The sequence below is a fragment of the Lontra canadensis genome, unplaced genomic scaffold (assembly GCF_010015895.1).
Source record: "Lontra canadensis isolate GAN:19392208 unplaced genomic scaffold, GSC_riverotter_1.0 scaffold201, whole genome shotgun sequence".
Taxonomy (NCBI): Eukaryota; Metazoa; Chordata; class Mammalia; order Carnivora; family Mustelidae; genus Lontra; species Lontra canadensis.
Genome location: NW_022631195.1, coordinates 781,496 through 802,451, shown reverse-complemented (window position 1 = coordinate 802,451; position 20,956 = coordinate 781,496). Strand labels below are relative to the sequence as shown.

Genomic DNA, 20,956 nt, shown 5'->3' with positions numbered 1-20,956 from the left:
GCCATCTACCTTGCTCTCCCTCAAGAAGAAACTTGGATTTGCTTAGTAACTTTTTCAACAGAAAAGCCCCAGAGATAACCAGGTATGTGTTCTGCCTCTCTCTGCGGAGCCTTGGGAGCTGAGGGAGGGAGGCCCCACCACAGAACGCAGAGAGGTGCTTCGCGCACAGGCTGAGACCCCCCGCCCCCAGCTGGGACTGTGTAGGTTCTGATGGGCACACGGCCTCCCAGAAGGCCGACAGCTCCTGAGCCCCAGAGTGGATAGGTGGGGGACACCCCCTTACCTCTGTCTCGGGGGGCAGTGCACACTGCTGCACGATGTACTCCACCATCGCCTCTCCTCCGGGCTGCTCCAAGTAGCCGTGGTGGGCCATGGCACTGATCACCTGCACCACGGCCCGTTTCACCTGCCCGGGACCGAGGGAGGTCAGGGAGGGGCCTCGGGGGGAGAGCCCTGGACAGTGCCGTGACAGCCCAGTTGGGATAAGGGCATCTTGCCCTTTCCTCTGCCTGCACCTGTTCCTGCACCCACATCTGTGCCACACGCACCTGCTGTGCACCTACACCGGGCCTTCCTCGGCACCTGAACCTGCACCTGTGCCGCACCCAGCCCCTCAGCTGCACACGTGGCCACCTCAGCAGCCTGTGGAGGTGTCACGGCCTCAGCAGAAGGTCCCTTTTCCTCCTGCCCCCACACCTCCCTCCCTCCCTGGGCGTGAGACTTGTTGCTCCTCTGGCTCCCGATGTGCCGTCCCCTTTGCCCCACGCTCGCCCCACCTCCAGCTGCAAGACTGCTGCTCTCAGGGCTGGCACCTCTCACGGGCCCTACCCCCGGCTCCACCGCCCCCTCCAGCACAAGGACCCTGAATCAGCCGCTGTTGCCACAACCCCCCTGGGAGCTGAGCCTACCATCCGGCCCCACTTAATGGCCCCACCTGGTGGCTCAAAGGCACAGTCACCAAGGCCAAAAACCCCTCCCCCAGAGCTGGCGCCTCCCACACACCCTTGGGCTTCCCCTTGAGCCACAGGCACAGACATCAGCCCAATGCCCCCCACCCCTGAGATCCTTCCTCAAAAGGCTTCTCTCCTTTGGACCTCGGGGCAAATGTCACAGCCCCAGCCTCCTTGGCCACTCAGCTCCGTTCCATCCCCCATCACGTGCGCACCCTGAGTGACTGTGGGGGGGCGGGTAGATCGGGGTGAGCAATGCGGTCGCACAGTGGGTGCTCCGGCAGAGTGCGCCCGGCCACTAGCACTGTCCGTGGCACGTGGGGTGGCCCTTTAGGGGTGTCCCGAGCAACAGCACCAGGAGGAAATCTGGGGGCTGTGCGTGGGGCCTGCAACAGACGTGGCCTCAGTGCCTGGGGGTCCACGTCAATCATTTTCAAAACTCTCATGGAATGGCCCAAAGAGCAGGCTGCCTAGGGTGAGCGCCAAGTCTGCAGCAGCCCCCTGGGGCCGGGCAGGGGGACCCCGCCACCTGGGAGTGAGCAGGCCTGCCTGACTATGGGGCCCCAGTAAGGGTCAGTAGGGTCAACCCTGTCCTTGGCTGCTGGGACGGGCCGAGTCTCGTCTCCTGTTTCCCTGGGGCTCTGGGCCACACGGTGTCAGCTCGGGCTCCCCAGGGGCTGGAGACGGAGGTCGGCCACGCAGGAAGACGACCAGGTCAGCGTGACGGGAGCCGGACCAAGACCCTGGACGGCGAGGCGGGGGCTTCCCCGGCCGACAGCACTCGTGCGAGCTGGCACTTCGGGCCGGGAGAGCGCGCGCTGCTCGCGACTCCACGGGGAGAGGGCGGTGCGGACCCTGCTGGGCCCTGCCCGCGCCGCTGCCCCTGGCTGAGGGCGGTCTGCGTCCTTTCCTTGCGATGAGCCTAACCGGGAGCCTGACCGCTCTCGTGAGTTCTGGGAGCCCGTGGAGCGAATCGGCGGACCCCGCGGGGTCTCGGGGACCCCTGCCTCCCTTCCCATGTGGTTAACTGTGTAAGGAGTAGGGTGTGGGAGTCCTGGCTGACGGCTCAGCAGCACCCACGCCTGCATGCTCCCTCTGATGTCCAGGTCGGGCTGAGTCAATGAGGACTTCCCGCCCCAGCCCAGCCACGCCTCCTGCCGCTGCTCCCGGAGGAGCTCGGGCTGACCCCACCATCTACCTTGGTGTTGGTGTCCAGAAGAGGAAGCCTCATGGAGGACAGAATAAAGGGCTTCTTAACTTCCATCTGAGAAGCTGCAAGAAACGAACGGCCAGCTCAGTCTCCCCGCCAGGACCAAGGCCCATGCACCCCAATGAGGCCCAGGGCTCCATCGCCAGGTCTGGTCGCAGCCTGGTCCTCAGCAGGGGAGGGACGGCACTTCAGCAAAGCCCTCCCACTTCCCTTGGGGGACAAGTGACTTTTTTCCCAAATAACATTATTTTGCCCAAGAAGAAGCTGGGTGGTAGATAATTTAGGGCAACAGGTACGAGAGTGTCCTAAGTCAGGCAGAACCAGGTTTGGGGGGCGTCCACCAGCACCCCAGTCCTGGCAGGCCTGTCAGCAGGTACACGTGGGCACTTTCCACGTATTCCCAGTTGTGCTGACGCTGCTGCTCTGAGGACCCTCTCCCACCGGACAGCCAGCAAGGTCAGCCTTGGTCTCCTGACAGGAAAGCGGGGACTGAAGGCAGCCGTCAGGAAGTGGCCCCGAGACCAAGAGGAACAAGGACACAGACACAAGTGTCCACAGCACAGGGACCCTTCAAGGCACACGGTGGGAGGGCACTTTAGTTTTTTAAAGATTTCTTTTTTTTTTTTAAGGTTTTATTTATTCATTTGACAGACAAGAGATCACAAGCAGGCAGAGAGGCAGGCAGAGAGAGGAAGGGAAGCAGGCTCCCTGCTGAGCAGAGAGCCCGATGTGAGGTTCGATCCCAGGACCCTGAGATCATGACCTGAGCCGAAGGCAGAGGCCTCAACCCACTGAGCTACCTAAATGCCCTGAAAGATTTCATTTTTAAGGCATCTCTATGTCCAATGTGGGGCTCAAACCCACAACCCTGAGATCCAGAGCTGCGTGCTCCTCCAACTGAGCCCGCCAGGTGCCCCAGGGGTGCTCCCCCTGCTTCTACTCTCTCTTACTCTCTCTCTAATAAATAAAATCTTTTTTTTAAAGATTTTATCTATTTATTTGATAGAAGACACAGTGAGAGAGGGACCACAAGCAGGGGGAGTGAGAGAGGGGGAAGCAGGCTCCCCGCTGAGCAGAGAGCCCGATGCAGGACTCGATCCGAGGACCCTGAGACCATGACCTGAGCCGAAGGCAGAGGCTTAACCCATGGAGCCACCCAGGTGCCCCAATAAGTAAAATCTTAAAAAAATAATAAAAATAAAAATCCTGAGGCAAAATAAGATTTGAAACTACATACTGAAAAGGCACTTGACAGATCTGGGAAAAATATCACCCCCAGAACAGCCAACATAGCCAATAAAATTTCTGGATTTAAAATAAAAAAATACACATCCTTTGGGCATCGAGGCAAACAGAGCGAGTCACTTGTACGTTAACTCAGACTGTCACCAGTGTTCGGTGACCAGGCCCAAAGCTCGAGGCCAGAGAGACAAGGGAAGGAAGGAAGAAGCAAGAGCCTCCCTTGTGTGGCCGACCCAGTGGGCACGGCAGTGCCCACCCACACAAGAAAGGCATCCTGGGTCACGGTTCAAAGGAATCTAATCATGGCCCCAACTTCTTACTCATATGATAATAAACTTCTAGAAAGAGCAGGGCCCTGGCTCACCCGAAGCTGGGTCGTGCATACCACACCTGCCGTTCATGCTAACGCGAAGCCTTACTACCCTCACCTACAAATCAGACCGTATGGGGCCTTTCCGCAGGTGCCCAGGGCGTGAACAGGGCCGCAGACACAGCCAGCACGGGGATGTGGGGGGACACAGCTGGCACCGGCGGCGGGGGGACACAGCCAGTGGGGGGGCACTGCAGCTCCTGGGATCAGTGAGGCCTGCAGTGGGGAGAGGGGCCCTGGTCTACGCCGTCCCGCCCGCAGACAGGCTGCGTCACCCACGGGCCCTTCACCCCAGCGCCACACGATGCCGAGTCACGCAGGTCTCAGCACAGGGGACGAGAACAAGAATGAGATGCGGCTGTCATTGGAAAAGACGCATTTTCCGGACTTCTGATAGATCAGCAAGCTGGAACCGAGTTTCCTGCCGTAAGTCGAACTACGTACATGCTTTACTTTATAAAAACCAAACGAGGGGCGCGCAGGGAGCGCAGTCGGTCAAGCGTCTGACTCTCGGTTCCGGCCCAGGTCGTGAACTCGAGGTCACAGACTGAGCCCGAGTCAGACCTCACACTCAGTGAGGGGTGTCTCTCTCCCTCTCCCGCTGCCCCTCCCCCTGCTTCCGTGTGCTCTCTAAAATAAGTAAATCTTTAAAATAACCAAAACAAACCAGAGCGGGATGTGGTGCGTGTCGACCACAATGGCTGACGTGAGACTGACCAGAGCCGGCAAGGACACAGAGCGAGCCCACTGCTGGCTCCGTGGGCCTCAGAGGCAGAAGCCTGGAGCCTTCCGTCTGACTGAGGGGGTCAGAGACACGTGCAGGCTAACGGGTGTTCTGCCCGACGGCCAGCTGCGCCCTTCCCGGGGGCCCACACCTGAGAGACAGGTCTCTTCGACTGGCCCCCCCAGGGTAGCCAGGACAGGCGACATGGGACATGTCTGAGCCATCGGGGACGTCTGGCCCGGGGAAGGGGTGCAGGGGCCCGGTGTCCCAGCCACCCATCGAAGGCGAACGTCTACGATGGGCATTTGTTGCCACGCAGAAAGGTATTTTTCAGAGTTTGGAATTTTGCAAAATAGGAAATAGGGAAATTTTTTTTTTTTAAGAGTCTGAGAAAGGGGGATGCCTGGGGGCTCAGTCGGTTAAGGGTCGGCCTTCGGCTCAGGTAATGATCCCAGGGTCCTGGGATGGAGCCCCACATTGGGGCTCCCTGCTTAGTGGGGAGCCTGCTTCTGCCTCTGCTCCTCCCCCTGCTTGTGCTCTCTCTTTCTCTCTGACAAATGAATAAAATCTTAAAAAAAAAAAAAAGAATCAGAGGAAGGGGCACCTGGGGGCTCAGTTAGTCGAGCGTCCGACTCTTGGTTTCAGCACAAGTCATGATCTCAGGGTCATGGGATCGAGCCCTGGGTCGGCCTCCATGCCAAGTGGGCAATCTGCCTGTCCCTCTCCCTACCCGTGCTCGCTCGCGCTCCCTCAAATAAATGAAATCTTTAAAAAAAAAAAAAAAAAAAAAAAAAAGAGCAAGGTGTTCCCAAAGATGGACAGTACCTGCCGTTTTCAGGCCCCGCCCCCGCCGGACACTCACCCGCGGAGTTGATGACGTGCCTCACGACCTGCAGGGTGCCCACGCGGGTCCTCTCGTTGCTGGCATCGAGCTTGGGCAGCAGGAAGGCCAGTAAGCGGTCAGGTGCACAGCGAGCTGCGGGGCAAGCAACATCCAAAAAAGGGTTTGTAATCATCTCCGCTCCCTGCCGGGCATCAGCATATGCAAACCCAGGGCCACGGAGGATGGACGCGGGGGCTGCAGCCCAGCCAGGCCTCCACAGTGAGGCTCTGGAGCTACACACGGGCCCAGGGACAGGTGGGCACAGAAAGCTCCTCCACTCCAAGCCCTGAGCAAAGCCGCCTCCCGCACACAGGCGGCGCCCAGGCGCCCCGGGGAGCAGACGCCGCGGCCGCAGACGGCGTACCCAGCACGGTGAAGCAGCGCAGCACCTCCTTTTGGTTGCTCACCACCAGGGGGCTGGATGACTCCACGGGCGCGCAGATCTGCTCCAGGGACAGAAGACAGACACCAGTCACGGAGGAGGGCTGCTGCCTTCCCAGGGCCGCACCGACGGGCGGGAAGGGCATGCGCTCCTGCACTCGCGGGGCCCCACGAGGCCGTCCGGGCCCGTGCCTTCTGCCTGCCCCACAGCAGGCATTGGAGCCTGCGTGCGTCGGTCACTCCAGCACCCTCTTGGGGCGACAGACGCACGCACCCAAGATCCGAGGCTGCTTCAGGGACCTGAGCCTCCGCCCCTGCAGCTGGTTGCGGGGACAGCAGACACACGGCTGGCCCCCGTGCGTCAGGGGAGCTGAGGCCTGGCTCCTTCCCGCCAGGAGCCAGGAGCCAGCGTCACACCTCCTTTGGGCACTGATCTCTAGAGTATAGAAAGCACTGGAAACGGAAACACCTAGTGCTGATTCATTCAAAATTGTAAAAAAAAATAAAAAATTGCTGCACTGGTTAAAACTGAAGCTGCTGGTAGCTGTGTCTCTAGGGTCCTCCATCCCCCGCCCCCTGCAGTCACCTGGGGCTGGGCTCTGCAGCGGCACCCCGCTCCCGCCCCGGGTCAGGCTCATGGCAAAGGACGTCCGCAGGGCCTCTGTGCAGAAGGCCCAGCGGCTAGTCTTCAGCACAGTCCAACCTCAAGCCAGGAGCGGGGCGGTGCACAACAGCACGGAGCGAGACCCCAGGACCGCGGGCTCTGCCCCGTGCTGGACCCTCCTGGCATTCAGACAGCTGGGGGACGTGGGCAAGGGGCAGGCAGTGGCCCAGCCTCCCAGGGAGCTCCTTGCTTTTCCTACTGTACAGAAAGGCATTGGGTCATGAAAGGCACCGCAGCAGACGCTCCCTCTGGGGGAGGCCAGCGGCCAGGTCGTGAGGACGGGCAAGCAGCCCCAGGGAGAGCCGCTGAGCTGGAAGCAAGGCTGCCAGCCTGGTGGAGGCAGAGCCCCCAGCCCTGGCCGAGCCTTCACTGTCCTCACACGAGACCCTGAAGGAGAACCTCGCGGCTGAGCCATGCCCAGATCCTGCACCAACAGTGGCTGTGGAGTAGCCACCGGCTGCCGTGGGAAGGCGCCAAGTTTTGGAACAACCAGCTCCACGGCGAGAGGTAACTAATGCCCGCGCAGGCCTCTGGAGAGGAGACGGACTCCCGCTCACAGTTTCCCAAGATAAGGTCGGATGCTAGGAAGATGTGGAAAACGACTTGCAGAATTCAAAAGGCTTTTCTAACCCTAACCAAACCCACGGCACAACAGAGAAGACGGGTACACGACACGGAAACATGAGGTAATTTTGGTGGCAGAGTCCATCCCGAACAGAACCACAGGACCACGGACAAAGCAGGAGCAGGAAGGACATGCAGGACGGAGGGCTGGTCGGTACGGGAACCGAAAACCCAAAAGAACAGAAGACATGAACAGGCAGCTGCGAGGCAAGAGGAAATGTCATCGTGTCCGCTGCTGGGCCTCCACGCCCGTCTCCCTCCCTCCACGTGCCCCTGCTCTGAGGCCCGTGTGGTGCCGCGGTCCCTCTTCTCACCGTGAGGTTTTCGGAGCAGTTAACTTGTTCTCCGCAGGGATTTTGGATACTCTTGGTGACCTCAGCTCTAGGACACTGTGCACCACGTTCCTGCTACAGCCTGCAGCGCGTTTTGGCCACTGTCTAGCGGGCCACCCTGTCACTAGCTGAGGAGCAAAGGTGGTCCCAGGTTCTAATGTCCGCGTACTGACTCTGTTTGGACACGAGTGGATGTCTTGAGGAGGGAACCGCTCGTCCCCAGACAAATACTGAGCGCTTACGAGTGACAGGTGGGGCACCAGGGGCAGAGATGCCGCCGTGGAAACAGACAACACCCTACCGTCGTGCCGTGGCCTCCACGGCAGCAGCGGCGCGGCGAGCAGACAGGCGCCCAGTAGCTTTAGAAGGCAGTGGGCACCACGGGGAGAAACAAAGCAGGGCCAGGGACTCGGCGGGGAGGCTGGGCAACGGTCCACGAAGCCTCCTGCCCCGCATTTCTGTTTCTCGCCATCGAAACTGGCTCCAGGCTCCACCAACAGTGGTGCAGGGGTCCTGCTCTGATCCTAAGGGAAAGTGCCTGTGTCCCACTCCCGAGGCAGTATGCTGGGGCATGGCGCAGAGCTCTGAGGATTCAAGAAGCTTCATCGCGGACTTTCAGTGGTCATGCTGAACGTCCACAGAAGCTTCTTCTGCGTCAGCCAAGGTACTGGGCTCTCCTCCCCAATCGCTTTCTGAGTGGGAGCGTCCTGACAGCTTATCCGTCCCTCCTGTCTTGGGAGGAGAGCGTGGGATCCATTAGCTCGAATGTGTGCCTCAAACCACAGACTTGCAGTCCCCTGCGTGGCACTGACTTTACTCCCTCAGGCAGCTCTGAATCTGCCTGGTCTTCCAACCCACGTTTATGGGACGGCAGTTAGGAGTCAGGCAGAGCCCAGCCTTAGAGCCTGAGGGCCCGGCGTGTGTTGGGTTCGGGAGGCCTTGGAGATGATCTCCACTTACTGGGTTAGTTGGGTTTTCTTTCTTCTGCCAAGTTTGACGTTTTCATTTCTTCAGCAATCTATCCATTTCACCATTTTTCAAGTTCATTACCTTTGTTCAATTTCTCTACTGCAGCCCTCCCTGCCCCTGGCTGGGCAGACTACGTGGGGCCAGGCCTGTGTTCCAGGTGCCGTGGGAGGGGCCGCAGGGCCACAGAGCAGGAAGGAGGCCCATGCCCGCCCCCTCCTCTCTCTCTCGTTTTATGCCCCTCTTTTCTCTTTCAGAGTCTGTGGAAAGGACTACCTACCACTCCACCCACCCACCTCTGTTCCTGGGACCTCCACACCTCTCCTCTGACCTAGAAAGAGGGCTGCACAGCTCATGGCCCACAGGAGCCCAGCCCCCTATTTTTCAGGACCCCTCCCCTTTCCATGGCCAGTGGCCCACAGCCAGGGCAGATGCCCCCGGGCCATCTCCGGCCTCTCTCCCGCCTTCTGCCCACTCCTGCCGGGGAGGAGCTTCAGTCTGGGGGTCACACCCATGGCCCAGGCGATGCCCCAACTTCAGCGCTGCCAGGCTGGACCCCACTCTTGCCCCCTGCACGCCTCAGCAGGCATCTGCACCCAAGACCTGGCCACAGGCAGCACCAGGAACTGCCCCGTCCTACCAGCCCCGTCCCCAAGGTGCCCCCCTGCACCCTCCCTGTGGAACCCTAGCCTGCGCAGCCACAGGCGCCCCCCCCCGCTCCTGTCCCGTGCACCCTACCTGAGCATGCAGAGCGGCCAGGAGCGAGTCCAGCTGTGGCTCCAGCGTGCGGCTGCCCATGCTCACCGCGGCCTCGAGGATCTGGCCCAGGCTCTGCTCAGATACAGAGGACAGGAGCCGTCGGTCCTACTTCAAGCCCCCAGCCCCACCTCCTGGACACAAAGACCCCACTCCAGGACTCAGGTAAGTGAGACCTACGTCCAAGTCAAGAATTAAGAGAGGTGGGCAAGTCTCGGGACAGGCAGCATAGTCGAGGTGAAGGACCCCTGGGCAGGGCAGGGCAGTGACAAGTGTGACCGGGCCCTACCCACCACCACCTCCAACAGCACTCTGAGCCGCCCTTCCCAGGTGCCTACACCCTCCCGTCCCAGCCAGGTGGGGCCCAGTTCCCCGGACAGAGCTCCGCCCAGGCCACGGAGTGCAGGTGCGCACCTTGGACACGTGGACGGTCTCCGCGTGCTTCTTGTAGAGGGCCAGGACCCCGGGCAGGAGCTTGGGCAGCTGCTCCTCCAGTTTCTCGCCAGGCAGCAGGTGGCTCATGGGGCCCAGGGCCTCCAGCACAGCGAGCCGGAGCTGAGAGAGAGAGCACCATGCCGCTCGGGTCAAAGCACTGACCCAAGGGGGGGAAGAGGCAAAGGCCCCTCCGCCAAGAACCCAGGGCCGGAAGTGAGGAAAGCCACGTGACCGCACGACTAGGGGTCCGAAAGGGGTCCAGAGGCAAAGAGGTCAGCGTGACCACACACAGCCAGGGTCTGGACAGTGGCCAGGGAGGGAGGCCGTGAAGGAGTCCACCCCGCCCCAACCCCGGCAATGAGCCGCGTCCAGGCAGAGAGGGGTAGGAGGGCAGGAAACAAGCCGTATTCTGTAGGGACCCTGCACAGGGCACCCCCCACTCCCCAATGCAACCCCCACCCCGAGCCGAGGGCAGGACACAGAAGGGACTAGAAGCCTGTGTGGACAGCAGCCCAGGGCCCGCTGGTGGGGGAGGCGGCCAGTGAGGGGACCACGGGCTCCGGACACACTGACGAGGGCCACCTTGGCTTCGCGGCTCTGCAGCCAGTGGGTGAAGAGGATGTCGTAGGCACTGAGCATGTCGGTGGCAAAGGTGTCCTTCCTGACCGTGGGGTCCGGGGCTTGGTCCAGGTCGGCCAGGTACTCCAGAATGCTTTCGCTGAAGTGCTGCAGAGCTGTCGCAGGGGTGAGGGGTGAGGGCGCCGGTTACCCTGACAACAGCGCCCCCAGCCACCTGCAAGCCGCCCCCTCAGCACAGCGGCCACACCCACGTCCTTCCCGGAATCAAGCAGCTCTCTGCAGATACGACTGCTTAAGCTGCGATCGAGGCGGGGTATGGTGGGCCCTAAATTGTACGTGACTGTGTCCCTAGACGAGAACACACAGACACAGAGACACAGAGAGGAGACAGCGGGGTGGCAGCAGGGCACAGACCAGACGCTAGTGGGGGGCGGGGGGGCCAGGGAGCAGAGCCTCTGAGCCCCAAAGAAACCAACCCTGGCAACAGCTATCTCACACTTCTGGCCTCCAGAACCATGACAGAACACTTTTATCTTTTTATATTTCTTTTAAAGATTTTATTTTTAAGTAATTCCTACACCCAACGTAGGGCTGGAACTCATAACCCTGAGACCAAGAGTCACACGGTCCACCAACAGAACCAACCGGGCGCCCCCATTTCTCTCACCGAAGCGCCCTAATTTGGGGTACTGTGTCACAGCGGCTCTGGGAAACCCACACGGGTACCAACCAGTGCCGGACGGCCTCGGTTCACAGCGCCCGGCCCACGGCAGCCGGCTGTAAGGCAAAAGGCAGAGGCGCCGTGCCCCCCTCACCCCTCCCAGATGGCCACAAGTGCCGCTCACTCTGCCGGGGTCGCAGGGCCCAGGCTGGGGTGGGACAGGCCGGGGGCAGCGTGCCGCGTCTCCCACGGTGACTGCGCTTGTGGACATCCAGGCGGGCGAGTCTAGGCAGAGACGAAGGCCTAGGAGTGGTCAGCAAGGGCTGACGCTGGGTCAAGGGAAGGCCGAGCGAGGGCCCCGTCGTGTAGCCCCGCTCCGTGTGGCCCTGCTAAGGGCTGGGTAGTGGAGCAGCCGGGCAGTGGCCAGGAGGGCCGACGACTCCCAGGCCTCATGGGGAGGGCACCGCACCAGCCTGTGAGTCCCCTCGGAGGCGACCCCCAGGGATCTGCCACCTCACCCGGCAGACCCGCTAGCCTGTCCAGCCCAGCTCTCACGTGGCCGACTTACACGGCTAAATTCCCAGCGTGGGCTCCCCAGTCCAACAAAGAATGAGCCCAACCCTTCGATGTACACAAGGGCCGTCAGTTGAGTTCCCAAGAAAGAGAATTTAAAGAAATTTCAGAAGAGGGGCACCTGGCTGGCTCAGTCGTTAAGCATCTGCCTTCGGTTCAGGTCATGATCTCGGGGTCCTGGGACTGAGCCCCGAGTCTGTGCTCTGTGCTCAGCGGGGAGCCTGCATCTCCCTCTCCCACTCCCCCTGCTTGTGTGCCCTCTCTCTCTCTCTCAAGTAAATAAAACATTTAAAAAAAAATAAAAAAACTTCAGGAGAAAACCATGTCCTGGAGCCCTTCTGTGTCATCACGGGTTTCTGGAGGGTCTGGCCCGGGCAGACGCGCCCCCACCTGCCGCACGGCTGCTGGCCACGTGGAGTGGGGCCAGAGCCCGCTCTCGTCCTGTCCCCCCGATGCTCTCGCCTCTCTGAGCTCCTTCATCAGGATGGTCGTCAGGCTGACCGGCATTTCTTAGCATTTTGTAGCGAGGTTTTTCAGGGTGACAGACCACTGTTCCCAGAAGCAGAAATCAACTTCCCCGCTTTGTTACTAGGTTTTACCTGTCACACACACACACACACACACACACACACACACACGAAGGTCGTACAGCCATTCTCCTATGCCCTCCCCCACCTCGATTTCCTTTTCTCCAGAAGCAAGCATTGGAGCGGACCTTTCTCTCATGCGTGATGGGTCTGCAGCTTTCCACACCGCCTCCCCCAGAGGAGGGCAGCCATCCCGCGCCACGCCAGCCTGCGTCTCCTGCACCTCCTGCCCGCGTCTGGGGCCTCCTCTGGCCGTGGACAGGGCCCTGCACATGGCCTCTGGGCAGGGTGCAAGTCCATGGTGCACGGCACCCTCCTCTGCGTGAGGGAGGGGCCGCCCCACAAAGCTTCTTGGTGTGGGTGCCGGAGGGCCCCGCCGCCTGGCACCCCCGCCCCGGGCCACGCCTGGGCAGCCCCCGTGCCCACTTGCCCCGTGCGCTCTTCCAAAGGGGCCTGCTTGGACACGACGTCACGCCGGTCCTCCCTTCTCTACTTTCCGTATGCTTGCATTTTTGCTGTTTTCTGGGGATTTCCTCCGCCTCGTCTTCCATCTCTGGTTGCCCCGTCACTGTGTCTGTCACCCCGGAAAGCGCAGCCGTGCTCTCTGGCAACACGCTCCGCTCCCCCCTCCCGCCTCCCCGAGGAGTTAGTGGTGCCTTTCCTTTCTCGCCAGCTTTCCCCTCCCCTCTCATGTCCCCGGGCGCTAATCTGGCTGTCAGGGCCACGGGACAGCTGGGCCCCTCAAACACGCAGCCTCTGGGGAACACCAGCTCCCTCTCTGCTCATCCCAGCTCTTCCCGCCCCCGACTCAAGGGTCCGAGGAACTCAACCAGTGAGGGCCTTAGAGCGTGTACAGGTCCTGTGCTTGGCCCAGGACCATCGTCCTCAGGGGACACAGGCCTGCCCGCCAGGACAGGAGGCCCGCAGCCTGCTATGGGGACGTCCTACGGCTGAGTCTGCTGGTGAAACCGGCCCGCTTCACACACGAGAGAAGACACAGATGGAGTAAAAACTGCCATGGGGAAGGGATCAGGGCTTCGTCACCACAGGTCACCCTCCTGTTCCAGTCGGGCGGCTGCAGACCGCTGCGCCCTCCCGAGGAGTTGCGTGGGGCGGACGGTGACTGTGCCCTGGGGCTCTTCTCCCCTCCCTCTCAGCCTGGATGCACCCATCCCAGATGGCCTCCCAACGCCCTGCCTTGTCTTCCGCACCTCTAAGTATATACGGGGACTCGTGCCCCCACACCCCACACGGCCTGTCCCTTCTGTGTCCTGCTCCGCGTCCCCGCTCAGTGGGAGAGGCCGGCTCAGCTAACCCCGGGATCCTGTCACAAGCTGTCTTTTCAGCCAGAACTGCGTCAAGGAGGGTTTCTGTATACAACCCAGGAGTCTGGCATCACGTGCAGCGGGAGGAACCGAGGAGAAGGCAGGAAGGAGGCCACGGCAGGGACAAGTGAGATGTGAACGAGGGGCCATAAGGAGGGTGGCAGAAGCTGAAGCCCCATTCTGGAACCCAGGACCCAAAGCCACTGTGAGCAGGGTGGGCTAGCGCTCAAAGCTCTAGTCCCTTGCTTCGATGCCCCCAGGCACACACAGGCTGGCAGCTTTCCCAGGCTCCAGCCCACCTACAGGGCACCAAGTGGCAACAGCAGGACAAGTCCGGCTGGCAAAGAGCAAGCAGCCCCTCAGCTGAGCTCCGGGTGGACCCTGACTCTAGCCCGTCACCAGCCCCTGCCATGTCCGGGACCCTCCTAAGCAGAGTCCTGTTCTGAGGGTCTGGGCTGCCCCGGCGCCCCCGGCCCTCCCCTCGGTGCCAGAGCCGGCAGGGCTCCCGAGGACGCCGCAGGGTACGGCGGTGCTGCGGCCGTGGAGGGACGCCCAGCCCCTGCCAGCCCCGAGGAGGGCAGCAGACAGAGGAGGGCGGAGTGGAGCCCGCCCTCCGAGGCGTCCGGCACTGCGCAGGGAGAAAAGCGGGAAGCGCCTGCGGCTCTGGGGAGGCCTCTTCCCGCGCGCCCACCGCCGTCCGGGCTCAGGGACCTGCCAGCGGGGTGGCGCAGCCCCCACCAGCACCCAGGGCCGCCAGAGGCAGAGGCCGAGTGTCCACCCGCACGCCTGCGGGCACCCGCCGGCGCCCTGCCCTCCTCCTGGAGCCCAGAGGACTCATGACCCTCCACGAAGGGTCCCAGCCCCCCCCGGAGGCCTCGCCTGCCTTCAGAGACCCCATCTTACCACAGCAGAACGCCACCCTCATTGCGTCGTGCTTGGCCATGCCCAGCATGGGCAGCATGGTACTCAGGAGGGACGTCAGGAAGGGCACCATGCCGAACACTGCAAAAGGGGGGTGCGTGAGGGGGCACCCGCCACCCCCGCCTCATCTGGCCTGGCCTCCCCGCACCCCACCGGAGAGGCAGAGGGGCCTGGGCCAGGTGGTGCAGAGGCCCTGCCGACAGGCTCCGGGATGCAGGCGGAGGCGGGCCAAGCGGCACCTACCATTGGAGGCTGCGAGGTTGGCGAGGGTCTGCACGACGGAGCAGTGGGGCAGGGCCCCGGGCTGGAACTTGCTCAGCAGCTCCTCCATCACCGTGCCGACGAACCGCTTTCCGACGGCCACCAGGACGTTGCTGGCGGCCCGCTGCCAGTCACAGACCAACTCCTGCCCCCCCAAATGTGCACTGACGCCCTGAGCTCACGAAGGACACAGGACCCCACTCCCCCGCCCAGGAGAGGCCAACAAGCACCTGCCACTCCCACCACAAGGAGCCGGCACTGGGCACCAGGCCCTGTGGGGAGCCCAGCAGCATCCCCAAAAACTGGGATGCAGGCCCCCCTGCCCTCACAGCTGCCCTGAGAGTTTAGGAATTTTGCTCTCTACTTCGACTGCTGCCCCTAGTCACGGGCGACCGCATGCCTGGTGCACCTGGTATAGAGTTCCAGGGAAGCAGCTTCCCGCCCCAAGCCACGCAGGTGCAGCCATACCTTCGCCCTGGTCATCTCACTGGAAGCCAGGAGGGTGACAGCCCTGGCCTTGGCCTTGTCCAGCTCACCGATGTGGCTGCTCACAACCACCTCCATGGCCCTCAGGATCATCGTCCGGTAAGGGTGTGCCAGCTGAGCAGAGAGACCAGGGAGGAAGGTCCTGGAAGGCGAGCCCAGCACCCAGGCATCCTGCTGACACCTCCTGCTTTCTCTGGAGGGCTCCTCAGGACAAAAGCGGCCGCCCCAGCAGGGCAGAAAGGAGCACGCCCGACCACGCCTCGTGCGCCCAGCGCCTTAGTGCCTCGCCCAGCAAGGACCGCGAAAGGGACTCAAGGCACCTGACTGTCAGCAGTGCCAGGAGAGTTCTGTGCGAGACTCACGAGGGGTGACAACAGCCCTCCCCGCTGTGGCCAGGATCTCCCAGCCAGAGGCTGCACTGCCCCGTGACGCCCCATCACAGCAGAGGTCTCTGTCACCAGGCATCCTCTGGGCTCCCAGAGAGCACCTGTCAGAGACCACCTGGCTGGCCCTCCCACCCGAGGGTCCTCTCCTCACTCTGGGGCCCTTCCCACCCAGGGAGCCTCGTCTGTCACGGCCCTCCCCAAACTGGCAAATACACCCAAGGGTCCTGAGACTAACATGGGAGATGATGGTGCCGCCCCGCCCCTGTGCCCCGGGGGCCGCCCCCAGCCACCACTGGGGCTTCTCCTCTGCTCCGGGCGGACCCTGCACAAGCCCTGCCACCGGCCCAGACACAGTCCACGTCTGCACCTCGCAGCGGCGACGCCACCGGGCACTCATCCTCGCCCAGACTGAGGACGTGTGCTGATGGCAAAGCTGCAGGTGGGGCCTGGGGGGGGGGGGGGCAGGCAAGGAAGCCCAGACACCCTACTGTGATGACAGAGCTGTGGAGACGAGCCCAGCCCAGCCATGTGGAAGACTCCATCCAGCCAGGAGTCCCCAGGCGCTCAGAGTCTGGAGGAGAGGGCAAGACACTTGCTGGGGGCGGGGAAGACCCAGACTGGCCTTTCCCGAGGACTCCCCAGCCCCCAGGAATGCAGCATCCCGGTGGCGGATGGGGGCACTCTGTGCAGTGGGTGGTACCCGGGCCCTCGCTGAGACAGGACTGAGCTTGCGGGACCAGAGACAAAGTGGCAAGGTAGAGAGACGCCTCGGGCTGGAAGAGCCTAGGAAAGCAGGGGCATATGGCCGACAGGGCCGTTGCTCAGTCCGGAGCGCAAGCTCCCTCCCAGGGTAGGCCCCAGGAATGGACAAGACTTTTGCTCCTGAAAAAAGCCAACGCATCAGAAACATCTCTAGATATACGAACAGATCACATGATCTGCCCTAGATTCCCAGGGGGAAAGCTCTAGTCTTCTGTTTTCTTCCCTTGCATCCGACCACACGCGAGGCTTTACTCCTGGGCTCTCAGTCCTATTCTGCTCATCTACGTGTCTGTCTCTACACCCATCTCCACTGCCCTGTCTGACTCCAGTGGCTCTGCAGCAGGTTCTAAGGTCAAAAAGCGTGAGCTCCCGGCTTTGCTCTTTTTTAACACTGTTCGGGCTATCCTGGGTCCCCTGAGATTCCATAGGAATTTTACGATGGCTTTTCCTATTTCTGCAAAAAAAGGTCATTGGGATTTTGACAGAGACTACAACAGCGGCTTATTTTTAAAGAAAACGTGGGTCCACCCCCCCATTTTCCATTGCCCTGGGAAGTCCAACCGGCAGAGCACCACTCACGCCAGAGTGAGACTTGTCGGCTTCCCACAGAGGTTTTCCGTCAGGCCTCCACAGGCCCTGCGCGCACAGGGATAAAACCACAGCCCCGGGGCGCCTGGGTGGCTCCGTGGGTTAAGCCTCTGCCTTCAGCTCGGGTGGTGATCCCAGGGTCCTGGGATCGAGCCCCACATCGGGCTCTCTGCTCGGCAGGGAGCCTGCTTCCTCCTCTCTCTCTGCCTGCCTCTCTGCGTACTCGTGATCTCTCTCCCTCTGTCAAATAAATAAATAAAATCTTAAAAAAAAAAAAAAACACAGCCCCTCTGTCATCCGAGCGCAGTAGGAACTGAGCTGGACAGATGGGGACAGCGCACGGGGCTCGCCAGCTGCCAATCCGGGCCCAGAGTGGGCGTGTGTGAGACTTCCGGCTCGACAGTCGTGTGGCGGGTTGCCAGAGGACACACTGTTCTGTCCCTTCCCCCCAACGGACCACACCTGCTAAAGAGACTGACCTGGCCACCCGGGCCATGTGTAGGCTGGGCCTGGCCACGGGTGGTCCCAGGGCACGGGGTGAGCCCCGCAGCCATCTAAGGCCCTGACCTGAGATGCCAAAGCTGCCCCCTCCAGCAGACTCGGACCGTCCTGGCGGGCTAACAGCCCCGCGGGCAACCCCCTCTGGCTGCAGCAGTGGCCGCCGCGGCTTTGTGTTCTGACGTCGGGCTCTCAATCCCTTCCGTGACCAGAGAATCCACTCCACTTCTCATGGGGGAGGTGGGTTCACACGGTTTGAGCCAAGTGGCCCGGGGGGACAGGAGCCACCCCCACACCCGGGCTTGACTGCTGCGGCCCCACGCAGCCTCCGCGTGCAGACCTGGAGCGAGCTGACGAGTGGCCGGTTACGAGCCTCTTATATTAGGATGAGACTCTAGAGAAAACCAGATGGGAGCACACGACGTTGAAACCAGCCCAAAGAAGCAGAACAAAGAGAAGAAAAGCTTCGGTCACTACCGGCAAGTTGGGCTTCTCTACTGCTTGAGACTGGCCCCTGGAATGCCTGTGAGGGAACCGAGCCCCGAGGATGGCAGTGGGAGCAGGGTCTTCGGGCGGTGAGTAGGTCACGAGGGTGGAGCCCCACGGGGGGAATCAGTGCCTTCTGAAGAGACCCCAGAAAGCCCCCACTCCCCTCTGCCGTGTGAGGACATGGTGAGGAGATGGAGGTCTGTACACCAAGAAGTGGGTCCCCGCCACACATGGGAGCTGCCAGCAGGGGGACCTGGGACTCCTGGCCTCCGGAGCTGGGACAAGCCCAAGTCTGCTCTTGTCGGAGTAAGCGCGACAGACCCGGATGGCGATTTTTGCCTCTGTTCCCGCAGTCGCTCCCCGCCCCTGCCTGAGCGCCCCCGCGCATGCTCTGCCCACGCTCCCTCCAGGGAGGGGCCCCATGAAGCCAGGCTGGGATGGAGCACAGGAGCGGCAGACCCTGGAGCGGCCTTTGGGGGACAGAGGCGCCCGGAGAGGAGCACGCTTCCACGGGACAGAGCTGCCCACTGAGCGCACGTTTACCGCAAATGTGCAAATATGGGCGAAGATTTTTATTTTTAAGTTGGTTAAAGAAACCGAAAGGCTAGAAGTGGGATAAAATCATAAGTGAGCTAGAAAATGACAAGCATGAAGCCCACTTAAATTTTGCAACGAATCACTAAAACCAACAAGGGCTCCTGTAGCTGCCCTCAGTAAGCGCTCCTTGGCCAGCCCCTCCAGCGGCTGGGGTGGCCCCAATCTGCGGTCCCATCGGACGCTAATTCAGCACATCACGGCCGGCCCCTTCTGAGTCATGAGAAGGGCACTGGCGCCCAGCACAGAAGCTCCAAGGAGCCACGGAAGAGCCACGGTGGGCGCACGGTGCCCACACGTGGGGGCGCGCTCTCGCACCAAGAACAGTGCGTCTCTAGCCCCGGCGCCCGCAGGCAGTCCTAGCTTCCTACACCAACACAGACGCCCAGGAACAATCAGCTCAGTGGCCGCTCAGGGGACAGAGCTCCTCCCCCAGGAGATGGCAACCGAAACACGAGAGAGAATGACCTCCCATTGCAGAGAGATCCCTTTTTCCACATCTGGGGGTCAAATCACAGAAAGAGAAACAGTCTTTGGAGGCTGCAGAAGTGCCTTTCCCTGCCGGGAAGAGCCCAGACCACATGCTGAGACAGACGAGAGGCAGTGCACAGGGACCCAGCAGCGTCACAGTGCCACGGAGCCGAGACCCAGCAGACAGCAGTGAGGCCAGGAGGAGCGCTGGCTCGGAGGCACTCCGGCAGCACCGACAGGGTCCCCCCCGGGGCACAGGCAGCACACAGGTCCCCGGGGGTCTGCTGCCCCTGCCTGGCCCCTGCCCTGCCAGCAGGCAGCAGGAGGGTGAGGGAAAGGCCCCATCTCCTGGGGCAGCCCCCACTTTCACCTCTACCACGGAACACTCGTCCCACTTCAGCTGATGACAAGGGGCCTTCTCTCCCTGGGGGACAGCACAGACCCTGGCAGGGAGAGCGGTTCAATCTCTGGCCAGTGACTGACCAGGGACAGCAACACATCCCCTGTGTGTGACTGCTGGATGCGGCACCGCCCCCAGCCGGTGCCCCCACACTGGCCGAGGCGCTGGCCACAAGACAAGGGGTCTCATCTGTCCTGGAAATTCCCCACCTCAAGGGAATGCAGCTTTCTGCCCACAGCAACTGACTGCACAGCCGGGGACCCACCGTCACCTACAGACGCCGCCCCCGTGCCCGTCCCCGCTGGGCAGGGACTACCTTCTCATGCTGCCGCAGGTACTCCTCGCAGGCACCGAGCGCCTCCTCCGGCGCAGCCTCTCCCAGGGCGCACAGGGCGCCACACACCTGCTCCTGCACCAGAGGGTCCTTGTCGGTGATGGCGTCCAGCAGGATGGCGGCCAGCTCTGCAACGACAAAGCCCGGCGTGTGTGCTCAGGCCCAGCCCGCCCTGCCAGCCACTGCCTTGGCCTCCCACTGCCGGGCCCCTCACTCCCCTGCGCATCCCCGCTGCCTCAGCAACTGCCCGGCCACCTCGCCTGCCTCCACCAGCCATCCCCGGGGCGCCGCCTCCCACCCCCTTGCCCACCGGGGTCTGCTTGGCACCCACGGGCCGCCCGCTCTGAGGGCGCTCTGGCCAGCCGCACCCTGACCTGACTCCCCAGGCCCTGACCGCTCCACGTCTCTTGCCCCCGCTGGACCACGGCTGCTCTAAACGCCGGCGCTACGGGCTCGGGGCCAGGTGCAAAGCTGCCCCTTCTGGGAGCAGCCCAGGCCCCTAGTGGCTCCCAGAGACGCCGTCCGACGCCGGGTGCTCCTGCGTCCTGCCTGAGGGGCCTCCGCACTCACTCTTCACATAGGACTCGGTCATCTCGCCTCCGCCTCAGCCCCAGCGCGCGCGGATAGCTTCTTCCCAAACCTCGAGGAAGCAAAAACACAGCGGTCAGGTCAGACGCCGCCTGCGTCTCTAGGCGGGCACCGCGTCTGTGTAAAACATGACTTCAGGGCGCCGGTGGGGGACTCAGCCTGTTAAGCCTCCAACTCTTGATTTCATCTCAGGTCACGATCTCGGGGTCTCAGGATCGAGCCCTAGGTCGGGCTCCCCTCTCGGCGAGGAGTCTGCTTGAGACTCTCTCTCAGCCCCCGTCCCCCCTTCCTCCCCCACTCACATGCACTCTCTCTAAAAAATAAAATTAAAAAAAAAGCCCTCATCAAAAAACCCCACGATTCCAGTGTCTTTTCCCACGGGAGCTAGCTGCCACAGCGGGGCGGCACCACTACGGGGGACAGGAGGCAGCGTCCCTCAGCAGCTGCCAGCTGTCCTCTGCCCCCCGACCCCAGCAGCCCCACCGGGGTGACGTCAGCCCCATGCGGTGACCTGGGCAAGTGTGGGCACTGCCTCCACCTACGGCATCTCCCTGAGCTGTGTAGAGGATGGGGGCACACCTAAGGCAGAAGTCACCAGCAGTCTGTGTGGGCAAAGAAACCTGCCCCAAGGGCCAAGAGTGACAGCCTTGATCACCGCAGGCTCAGGACCCACGGAGCCGAGAACCCCAGCAGGACGCAGAACGAGCCTCGTCGTGGCTCGGACAGGCTGGGTGGGCAGCACAGGGGTCTAGCGGGTGCCCTGCCACCAGAGACTGACTGTCCAGATGGCCCATGGCATTGAAGAGGTACAGCTTTCGGAGCGCCTGGGGGGCTCAGTCGGTTGAGCGACCGACTCTTGGTTTCGGTGTAGGTCACGGTCTCAGGGTTGCGATATCAAGCCCCGTGTCAGGCTCCA

The 20,956-nt window shown here is 62.1% G+C and overlaps 1 protein-coding gene across 7 annotated transcripts in view; it reads right to left on the bottom strand.

Annotated features, from left to right (window-relative positions):
• MROH1 (maestro heat like repeat family member 1) overlaps positions 1 to 20,104 on the bottom strand; it is a 45,862-nt gene extending 25,758 nt beyond the window's left edge. For 5 of the 7 annotated variants that reach the window (XM_032848362.1, XM_032848366.1, XM_032848364.1 and 2 more), the window contains exons 1-12: positions 20,023 to 20,104; positions 19,435 to 19,580; positions 14,913 to 15,044; positions 14,427 to 14,589; positions 14,166 to 14,264; positions 10,120 to 10,271; positions 9,517 to 9,657; positions 9,085 to 9,177; positions 5,744 to 5,822; positions 5,359 to 5,472; positions 2,149 to 2,222; positions 285 to 406 (exon numbers count right to left, since the gene is read on the bottom strand). In XM_032848362.1, the coding sequence (XP_032704253.1) occupies positions 285 to 406; positions 2,149 to 2,222; positions 5,359 to 5,472; positions 5,744 to 5,822; positions 9,085 to 9,177; positions 9,517 to 9,657; positions 10,120 to 10,271; positions 14,166 to 14,264; positions 14,427 to 14,589; positions 14,913 to 15,044; positions 19,435 to 19,580; positions 20,023 to 20,044 (1,337 nt within the window). In that variant the 5' untranslated portion in view covers positions 20,045 to 20,104. Of the gene's footprint in view, positions 1 to 283; positions 407 to 2,148; positions 2,223 to 5,358; positions 5,473 to 5,743; positions 5,823 to 9,084; positions 9,178 to 9,516; positions 9,658 to 10,119; positions 10,272 to 14,165; positions 14,265 to 14,426; positions 14,590 to 14,912; positions 15,045 to 19,434; positions 19,581 to 20,022 lie in introns of all 7 variants that reach the window. The other 2 variants (XM_032848363.1, XM_032848365.1) reach the window with 1 other exon arrangement.
• Between the last annotated feature and the right edge of the window lie 852 nt (positions 20,105 to 20,956).